The sequence below is a fragment of the Colossoma macropomum genome, unplaced genomic scaffold, assembly GCF_904425465.1.
Source record: "Colossoma macropomum unplaced genomic scaffold, Colossoma_macropomum, whole genome shotgun sequence".
Lineage (NCBI taxonomy): Eukaryota > Metazoa > Chordata > Actinopteri > Characiformes > Serrasalmidae > Colossoma > Colossoma macropomum.
Genome location: NW_023494796.1, coordinates 17,604,384 through 17,615,554, shown reverse-complemented (window position 1 = coordinate 17,615,554; position 11,171 = coordinate 17,604,384). Strand labels below are relative to the sequence as shown.

At 36.6% G+C, this 11,171-nt stretch overlaps 1 protein-coding gene across 1 annotated transcript in view; it reads right to left on the bottom strand.

The window, feature by feature from the left end:
* Window positions 1–1,028: 1,028 nt before the first annotated feature.
* Window positions 1,029–11,171, bottom strand: part of gucy1b1 (guanylate cyclase 1 soluble subunit beta 1) — a 47,683-nt gene continuing 37,540 nt past the window's right edge. The window contains exons 11-13 of the mRNA XM_036582995.1: window positions 10,174–10,314; window positions 3,310–3,464; window positions 1,029–2,216 (exon numbers count right to left, since the gene is read on the bottom strand). Of these exons, the coding sequence (XP_036438888.1) occupies window positions 2,096–2,216; window positions 3,310–3,464; window positions 10,174–10,314 (417 nt within the window). The 3' untranslated portion in view covers window positions 1,029–2,095. The remainder of the gene's footprint in view (window positions 2,217–3,309; window positions 3,465–10,173; window positions 10,315–11,171) is intronic.

The window sequence follows — 11,171 nt, the reverse complement described above, 5'->3', positions numbered from 1 at the left end:
TACAGTAACAAAACATGTTCTGGCTAATGTCACTTCTTTGGTGCGTAAACATTAGGACGAAAGACGTGAGTGCACATGATTAGCTTCGTTTGCAGTCACTTGTAATACAAACACAAGCACAGGATTTGATTCAGTGCAGCAAGTAAGCATGTTTAAAGTAGCTTATGTAGCTAACAGTGTTTCTGTGATCACTGCACAATGAAGTTCAGCCTTAGTTCAGCAGCTAACCTGTAAAACACACTGTTAGTTCCAGAAGCAGCTACAGTCACTGAGGCAGAGACACCAGCAACTCTTCATTTACTGATGCAGCTGAAGACCAGAGACAAGGTGAGCTCACCAAACTAGGTAGCCAATAGGTAACTTCCAAGCAACCATCTGTTGTCCAGTTTTAAGTGGAAATGACAGTATAATATATTTAAGTATATGACATAGTTTTCTCACTTTTGGATTCCAGTCTAATTACATCAATTGTTTTGAACAGAGACTAAGGCCCAGCCCTGTTTCTTATTTTTATGTCACCCCTTGGAACTGAGTTACAACGGTAGTGGTTGAAATCTTCCCTTACGAAATAGAACAACCCCCAAATAAAGAACATGACTTCATTAACAGGCTACTAGTGGTGCTCTGTAGGCGACCCTGCCAGTCTGCAGTGATAGCAGAGGAGGGTAAAGTTCAGCAACCACCCTTTAGTTTAGCTTAGTTAAATTTAGGGAATTAGATGCCTTCAAAGGGTGGGGGAAGCAACAATTATTTATTGCCCACCCCTAATTCTTTTTTACTTGTTCTTGCTGAAATGTCAGCTTCCAAGATATCAGCTTAAAGTTGCTGCTCTAAAAGTGATACAGAACACACGTTATTTTTTTCTCACGTTTTCCCACATCTTGCACTGTGATTGGCCACCTGTGCTGTTATTGGTTAAGATCCTGCCAATCCTCGCATACAGGGTGGGACTTGTTGGAAAATGGGTGGGAAAAATATGAAGGACCAGGTGGCACATAATAAGTCAGATTTAAAACTTAGTCATATTCTTTTTTAAATGTTTATTTTATACAGACCTTGTAACATATGGTGCAAGTAAACAGTATAAAATGTGCAAACAAGTTAAGGTGCCAATCTAACCCTATTCTACATACAGCACATTAAGTAATAGAAAAAGACTTTCTCAGTTCTATCACAGCACAGAATTACAATTTCACTGTTGCAGTATTTTCTCTTAGAGCATAAGAAACAAATGTTTCTTGTATGAATGTGAGCAGCTTAAATACTGAAGAAAAAAGTGAGTGTAGGTTTCTATATATTATGTGCAGATTCATTAAAATACTATAAATATGTATCAATCTCAACTACTAACTTGCCTACTTATAGAACAGTGTTGCTTTGTTTATGTAGTGATTATAATTTAAAATATGGGTTTAAATAACTGTATATGATAACAGGAGTTAACTGAGGTCAAAGGTTGTTCTGTAAAAAGCTTTTGTCTGCGCTGTTCTAGACACACTGCATTTCATGCTCTACATCCTCTGACAAAATTCTTCTCTTAAAAAAATGGAGGTTTTTTACTTGTGTATTCCTTCTGGTTTTGCTTTCTTAGAAATATAGCCATGAATATAATAACCTTTTGAGAACACTTTCATATTAGTGTTTTTCTTTCTTTCTTTACCTTAGCTTCTCTTTCAAGTACTGATATTATATTTAAAATGTTTTAAATGTCAAAATACAATAACATACATATCTATTGCAAAACAAAAACGAATATAAGAAAAATAAGGACGTTTGCTGACATACTGTTAGCTTTGGCCCCTTCAATCTGAAAATAATAATAATAATAATAATAATAATAATAATAATGGCTAGGACACCTGTAATAGCTTTAACTAAAGACACATAGCATTATAAAACTGGTAGCTGCTATAAATGACAATACTGTAAAAAGAGGTACATATAGGAGCATGATCTTTCCTGCTAAATTAAGAAGGATTGCTCATATTTCAGTGTAACTGTTAGCTGTAAATTAGTTACTGTAACAAACAGCTTCAATAGACAAATTGTGGAAAAAGAGAGTGAAAATGGTGCCCCCTTGTGGACCCGTGCTGGTCTACGGAGTTTTCCGGGAGAGGAACCACACTTTCATCGGTTCCTTTTTGCCCTTCATGGTGACGGGTCCTCTGTACGCCAGATGAAACTGAGGGTCAGCATTTTCTACTGACTGCAAGCACCTAAGACAGAATCAATAATTGTATTTAATGACCACATCAAATAGTGCTAACAACAAAACAATCACATCTATAATTTTATAATTTTTATTCATTTTTATTCAGTTGAATCATGCTTGTATTTAATTTCTGCAAGTATTACAGTATTTGTACTATTCTTGTTTTATTGTTGGGTTTTGGATGGAAACAAAAGGGTTACATTCTTCAAAGCAAAAAATTGGTCAGTCAGGAACTGTTTTGTTCTCCATTGGAATCTAGCTAGATACAGCTAAGCAAGAGCTGAAGAGAAGGCTTTATACGCTAGATTAACTATTAGCATAATTACAAAGTGACAAAGGACCCGACCGATAACATTTTTATTTCCAGGGGGCTGGACCAAATTATTGAGAAAACGCATCACTCTGGACCTTCTGGAAGTTCTAGATACATCACTGACAAGTGGGCTGTTGGCTTTTCTAGTCACTCTGAAACTGCTACAAGGTAAAATATGTTAATATGGCTGTCACAAACTTTGAGTAAAACAAAGAATGTCTTTTAGAAGCTTCAAATGTCTGGGTTTAAACTTAAATGGCCAAAATATTCTTCATATAAATGACCATTACTTTAACGCTAACAAACTACTAGAATCCTAAAATTAGCATTACTGCAGAGGTTTTTTGACACCAATTTGGACATTTATGGCTCAAATTGAAGGTCTAGCTCTAATAGTCATGATTTGCCACTGGCAAGTACAATGTGTAATTAAAACTGGAGGACAAAAAAATGATTTCTTGACATTCAAATTATGTCCATTTGTGGAATGACTCATAAGCTTCCATTACCTGTTAGTAACATTAGCCTCATAGCACCAGTGCAAAACTAAAAAAGCAAACTTAAGACACCAAACATGTCTTGGTTGATTGACTACATTTAGATTATGGGACAAAAAGTGGAAATAAACAGAAATAAAAAGAAATGCAGACAGCAATAAATCAAAGCTAGTTTTGGCAGTTATCACAGTATAATGCTAACTGGCTCTACAACCTTTCATTCTTTATCTTTCTCTTTTCTTGAATTAGTGAATTCTGTGGTGGCTAACAGTGACGCGGCTGCTCACCTGTAGGTGTATTCAGACACGTTTATCTTCCCTTTCTCTCCTGTGGTCTCAGTGCGGCTCGTCAGGTTGACCGTGTTGCCAAACAGGCAGTAGCGGGGCATCCTTTGACCTATGACCCCTGTCACGACCTCTCCAGTGTGGATCCCGATAGTGATCTAAAGAAATAAAAGGCAAGCATAATCAAAAACAGTGACATGAAAATGCTGCTAATTTCCCTGTACAGTTTTTCACAACAATTTCACAAAAGAATAATAATATTAAACTTTAACATGTTATTTGCAATGCTGTGCTGAATTATGTGGTGTAGCATTGTTCCCCTTATCGGTTTGATGGAATTCACAGTCAGATTTTATTTTTCTTTGTGTTTTCACTCAAGAAAATTCTGTCACTACAACACCCATCATGCATTAGGTGAACACAATCCAACCAATCCTGAATGAATCAAAGCACTCACATAATCTGGCCAATGTAATTTATTTTAGTCAAAAATAATCCACAGGGCAGGAAGGGTTGCCGAATGGTTTGATGAGCCTGAAAGCAGTGTCAATTAACCACTATGGCCTTCAGCCCCCAGACCTCAACACAACATCTGTGGGAGATTTTGTACTAGTGTGTTGGGTAGAGCTCTTCACTACCATCATCAAAACTACTAAGGAAATATTTTTTTGAAGAATGTTGTTCCCTCCCCCCAGTAAAATCTAGGCCAAAGTGCATTCTGGTGTTTTGTAGTGGCCCAGCACCTCACTAAGACAGTTTATGTTGTTTTTTCTTTTTAGTTTGTGTGTGTGTGTGTGTGTGTGTGTGTGTGTGTATATAGCATAATAGCACTGTTTTCTAATTTTCTATGGACCAGGCCTGCTTTTAAACCATTTGTAATGAGGGGTTTACACACTGCAGCATTACTATAATATCCCGGCTGACAGTCTAATCATGTCCTGTAGTGATGTCCTAAGTCACCTGATGAACAGCTGCTCTTCTGTCTTTCTTTTAGTCATTGTTACTACTGAAACACTGCATCACTTATATTTTCTCTTTTTCCATCATGATCCAAAATCAAGGTGAACTGCTCAGCATTTGTATACATGCTACAGAGCAAGTTAGGATGTTGGTTAATTGTATCATGCTGTACACCTGTCTGCAATCTTCTGCCCTTGTTTTGTTTTCCCTCTCATTCCTTCAAGTTTTTCCTTTACTTTCTCCCCCTCTGTTTATGGATCATTCTACCGAATAGGTTCCTAGCCAGTTGAAAACACATTTCGGACTTTTAACTGACTTGAACCTTGACTGAAATCCTTCTGTTTTGAGTGACGCTATAACTTAATTTTATTGTTAGAAAATGTAGTATGTTTATTTTATTAAAATAAATGATTAAACGTTCCATTTTGTCACTACAAAAACAACCATAACACTACTGAAACTTGAGCAAATGTTTCGATAGTGACTGTTTCATTAGTGAAGATTTCAGCTTATTTTGAGCAAACGCCTTTTAACAGTTGTACAATTCATCTGATTTCAAAGCACCATATTTCACAACTGTGAGGCGCCTAAGAACCAATCGCATATCAATTGAAAGAGGGGGTCATTTATAGGTTACTGCATTGTTCTGTAATGATTTACAAGTGAAAACAATCATTTTAAAATCTGGTTAATCTTTTTGAATCACCCTGTATTTTTCATTAAAACACAAAAAAGTGTACTTAATTGCAGAAAATGTCTTTCAGTATGTTGCACAATGATTTTCAGACTTTGGGACACATTTACTTGAAAACAATAAGATCTAACTGCTCATCATGTGGCCATCTGGGACAGGTATGCAGTCTCACTTCCTGCTCTAAAATGCAGGGGTGTGGCTAAAATAAGGTTTCACCTATGCACTAAACCCTGTGTTTCGGTAGTGACAGGTAAAAATTTAGTGTTATTTTCACAAGTTTGAATTTAGGGGAATTTAAGCTAAATTTTACCCTATAAAATTTAGCTTTTACTATCTCAATTCAGGTAACATTATCCTTGTAAATATCTAAGGTCTGAAGGTTTTTACTGTGGGACTGCAGTTTGAACTAATTCAGTAGAATGGTCCCTATATATACAATCCATGTACTGGACTGTGTATCACCCTTGGCATTATTAGCCCGTGTATGGAAAATAAACACAACCATCGAGCACAGAACAGAATCCTGTTCGAAATGTCTCTTTACTCGGTGAGCTCTGAAGTGGGCACAGCTTGAAACGTTTGGGACAGAGTTAATGTGGGTTTATTTTTAAACAGACTGATGATTTTCAGGGAGGCTGATTTTTTTGTTTTTTTTTTTTGCCTCCGTTCGCATGTGCCTGTGCGAGTCTGTGCGCGTATGTGTGCCAGAGCAAGAGAGAAAGTGTGTTTATGTATGTGCCTATCTGTTTGTGCCAACCGGGCCCCAATAAATAGGAGCGCCTTCGTTTGACAGTGCAGTTTTCCAACACCACCCCTGCAAGAGTCACAGATACAATAACAAACCCGAGACGTCGCTTTAAACAAAGGATGCACTGCGGAGGCTCACGTTTATAGCAGCTCGCTCCAGCCACTTCTCAAAAGTGCACGGCGGGTATTTTTAGAATGCCCAGCGCACGTGGATTCGCTAGGTAAAGGTAGCGGACTGATGGATGTCATTTACACACAGAAAGCTGCAGCCTTTATGGATTCCCCATCATAATTGTTATGATTATGATTATACCTTCGTAAGGGGTCTAAGCTGTAATGTTATTATACTAATATGCAAGATACTAAAAGACATAAACTTTGCTTATTGGGTTTCAATTCATAAAAGGGCTCATGTTTGACCTGAATTTGCCTGATATTTGGTTATGTAGGTCTAGAGAGTGTGACATAAGCAGAGTGGGTGTTGGCAGGGCACCTCCGACAGCTCCGCTTGTCATTCTCAACCAGCTGGGGACGTGCAACATTTCAGGAGAGAGAGAGCAAAAAGAGGGAGTGGGGTACAGACACAGAGAGAGAGACAGACGCATGACAGATTGGATAAATAACTCGCCTGTTCTCTGTGATGCCACCCAATTATTCAACTGACCGGTGTGTCATCAACATCCAATGGTACTCAACCCTCTGACATAGCAACAGCCAGTCATGCTGACCAGTACTGGCAACCCATAAAGAGGCTTATATAAGATCCAGGGTTGTTTTTTTTTATAAAGCATCTCTGTAAGTTTTTGCTTTTCGTATCTTAATGAATACACCTGTACACTTACGTGCTTCATCAAAAGAGCCCATATAACAGAAAACCAATCAAGGAAAAGATATTAACTGTGACATTTTCAAATCATACAGAGTCCATATATAGAAACTGAGCTGCAAAAATGTCCTGTTTTGAATTATTTATTTTTGTGATGTCACAAAAGGAACGCATCTACGTACTGCACATTCACCTGTTCTGTCCACTTTACACTGAAGGTATTTATGAGAAGTGCTTCAGCCTGGACTGCGCTATGAATAAGGCACAGTACAGCACAGCCAATCAGTACAGAGCTCATTGACATGTCAGTCTTAAAGGCACAAAAGCAGCCTGTTTAATTCTAAGAGATAAAGAGAGGTTGAAAAATAGTCATGTAGAGATGAATTATGGCTGTCTTTGGTATATACAGTCATTTAAAAAATTACACATGGAAATTAAGCTGCAAAACCCATTTTAAATTCACTGTTATTGTGATGTCATAAAACCAAGACATTTACATATGCCTACTTATTTAGCCCACAGCAGCTGATCTCTGCCCATTCACACTAAAGTTATGAAAGGTGTTTCAGCCTGGACTGCTTTTGATTGAGGCACAACACAGGGCATCCAATCAGAAAAGAACTCATTTGCATATAGCTCATTTGAATGATTTGGGCACACAAAAGTTTGCATACTGCCCCTGGTCAGCTGACTGATTTTCTACGTTAACAGTTCACAGACCACATTTCTGCGTATTTTAATACACAATTACTGTTGTTGTTTTTTCCCCAAATTTAACAATTTGGGGGGGAAATTAAATATATAAAATGTAACCTGTGCAAGTGTTATGGCACATTTTATGTTTTTATTTTTTTTCCTAATATGTTAATCTCAACAAATAAATTTTGATATTTTGCAGAAAATGTCAGATTTATGTCTGCTCCCTGTGGATTTATTTTACCTCAGAAAACAAAACATGTCATTTGCCCAGGGTGCTCAAACTTTTCCATACAGCTGTAAACCCACACATCAGGTGACATGAGGGGGAAAAAAGTAATTAATTCAGTAAATTTATTATATCCATCTGTCTGTGCCATTTTGACACTTAGTATATAGAATTGATGTTTTTATATTGCATGTATGAGAATAACCGGCACAAGGCACAAAATGTTTACCTTTAAGTAAATCTTTTATCATTATATACTTTGTGAACATTATATACAATATTGTAAAACACAGTTCTTTTCTCTTTCAAAGCATGACTATGCAGGGCTATCACATCATCTGTCTTACTCATATGTACTTCAACCACTTTAAGGGAATAGACTGCATTTCCTCAAAACATTTTTGTTTATTTTTTTATATTTCAAAACAGTGTTCTTTGTGAAATGTAATTTTTTTTTAATGAAAGTTTGATGCAGTATGTAAACATTGTTAAGAATTCAAAGCACACTATTCATTCAGTCTATACAGCCCATGTATGAAAACTAGGCTGCAAAAATGGTCCATTTTAAATTCAGTGTTTTTGTGATGTGACAAAAACCAAGACATTTACATACATACACCTATTCAGCCTACGGCAGTTTAGCGCCACCTTTTTTGTTTCATTTTAAGGGATTGAGAGAGGTTGGAAATGGTCAAAAAAACGAATCGTGACTGTTTGTGGTACATTAAACCAGAAAAAACATCACAAGTGAACCATACATGAAAAATGTAGGATATGGGTCCTTTAACATATTCATAAAAAATGTTTAGTATAAAATAATTATTTAACTATTTTATTATAGCTAGTATTCTGGCACCTAAGAGAGAGTAAAGTGGAAAGTGTTTGTTTAGAAATGCAGTAAAGGTTTCAGATGACTTAAAAGATTACAAATGTTCTGTTTGTAATATTTTACATCATCTGAAACTTTTAATAACAGTAATAATAGCACTACTCTGAGACAGTATTGCACTGCTGTATTAGCAATTAATGAGTTTCTAAAAGCAATTTTGCTGTCTCATTCTGTACGCTGTGGAATCAGATATAATTTTATATATTATACAGATACAAGATACAGATGCAGATACAAGAAAACACGCCCATAATTTAAAAAACTAGAAACAAAAAACATTGGACTTTAAGGTGTATGAAATATTAATCTCAAAAGCAGGGATGCTTTTTTTTACTTTCAGATTAAGCTGTAATGTGGTTGAAGCCCATGTCCAGAGACCCTCTAAATACTTTATTACCCTAAAGTCATAAAGTGTTGCACCAAAGATACCTTAACAACTGATGATTAACTGTCATATAAATAATTGTAAATAACAGTTTGTCTTTTTTTGGTTTACTGTATGCAACTGTTAAAGCAGAAGCCTAAAGTAAGCTCACTGGCTGATTAGCTATGTTGCACCGTTGCTGTTGATACTTAGTAGCTCCCAACCGACCACAGAAACAGCTCAAGATAAAATGAACAACCATTAATCAAGTATTACTCACTGCGGTCCTCTACAGGTGGTACAGCGTCAAGTCACAAGTTAGTGTCTGAATAAAAGCATTTTCTGCCTTCTTTTATTTATATACACCCAATTGAACTCAATTAAATTAATCAATTGATTAACAACTGTGAAAAATAACTGCAATTAGCTAAAATAACTGTTATCAGGGGATTATGTAATAATTGTAACAGGCCTAGTGTTTATAGTACGTGTAGTCCATCGTGTAGTTTGAATGGTGAGCAGAACTGAAAGACACAGAGCACTGAAAACTAGAAAACTAACGACTATGCAAAGTACACACTACCCAAAAGTTGTTTAGTTTAGGGCTGTAATGTCATAAAGCCAGCAACATTTTGGGATTTTATTGTTGACCTGCTGAAAAAAGTAAGTCAGTCACTAATGTGTACAGCTACCAGTTCAAAGACATCTTCGGATTCAGAAGCTATGGCATTTACTGCCTTTGCTATGCTTATTCCATGTAATTAGAAGTAACTGATTCAATTAAAATTCACATATTAATTAACATTGAGCAACACATCTTCTCTAGGTAATAAACAACCTCCCGTTTTGACATTTTCAACTGCAAACATTCCTGCATTCGTGAGATCCAGCTGATAGTTTCATTGCCAGTTTCTTCCCTTTCAATGATGTGCACAAAAGCTACTGGAGTGCTTGTGGAGAAAATTGTTTATCTGTTCAGTTTACTAAATGAACATTAAAATTCCTGCTTTTTACATGCACATTCCAGTTAACCTTCGATGTCTAGCTATTATTCTTGTTTTGCTGTACTACATAAATGTAATCATAACATTACCTAATTTTACAGTCAATTATGTAATGAATTGCATTTAGGTTCTGTATCAGTTGGTTCGAGCCATTACTCATGTCCGTTGTTTATACATTAGTTCTAATGTCAATGACAAAAGCACGACTAAAATGGTTAATCTTTCCACAAAACAAGAATGTACATACAATAACCTTTCATCACATTTGAATCATATTTAGATATTCTCTTTCACTTACAAATATAACAGAAAGCTTAGAATATGCACTTTCATGTTTCTTGTTTGTTATGGTTGGCTGTAACTACAACTTATGAGGGTTGATGTATGAGGACAAATGGCAGAAAACATGCCTCCCTCTATCTCCTTTCTGAATGTAGACTCATCTCTATCGCTGTTACCTGAACAGGTTCCTCATCCACTTTCACTTGCCCAGCGATCTCCATCATATCCAGGGCCAGGTGGCAGATGGACTGGGCGTGGTGGGTGCACGGTTCTGGAAGGCCACTTACTGTCATGTACTTATCACCAACAGTCTCTACCTGCCAGAGAAAGATTTTAAAGTGACAGATCAGCAAAAAATCAAAATGATTTTGTCCTTATCCAAAGTCAATGTAGCTCCAAGTAATGGAAGCGTATGCACATTATCTTAGCATCCTACAAATTGCAAGTCTAAATCATCACATTCTTGCCTCAAACCATGCTAGGTTTGTTAAAAATTCTCAAACAGATGTGCTTATGTGGTTTCTGACATTAACCAACATATTGTTTCTTCAGATATAGACTAAATTCATACTTTGCTACTGTGTTTAGCCATGCTGTGTATCTATACTATTTTGGCTTGACTGATTGAATACATTTGGGGTATGGACATAACTGTATAAATCACACGTTTTCCCCTAAACTACTGCCTTAATATTGCGATGTCAAAACAAATCAATTTTATGGACTTGTAACAAAAATGAATGAAAGCAACAACTATTACATTAGCGATGGCCCAACAGGCCACACATTACGTTCTCAGTGTAATCTCTGACAGTCAACCCCAGCGTGTCGTCTTTTGCTCAATACAACCAAATACCCCTTGACATATGCTTAAACACACACATCTTTGAGAGCCCCTTCCCTCGAGAGACAGTAAAAATCTCAGGACCACCTAGACACAGATGGTCTAGAGTAAATATTGCTTTTTTTGGTGAGCCAGCCTTGAAATTCTAGCCTCCCATTTAGGTCGAATAGCTCAGCTTCTTAAAGTGCATTCCTGTCTGAAAGCCTGGCGCGTAAATCACGGAGGCCATCCTGCTGTACCCTTGTTTTCTGGAAAGTACATGGTATCTACAGCAGTCGCTGCAATGTGCTAAAAATGAATCAACCTCATAAACAAAATAAAACTAATCAA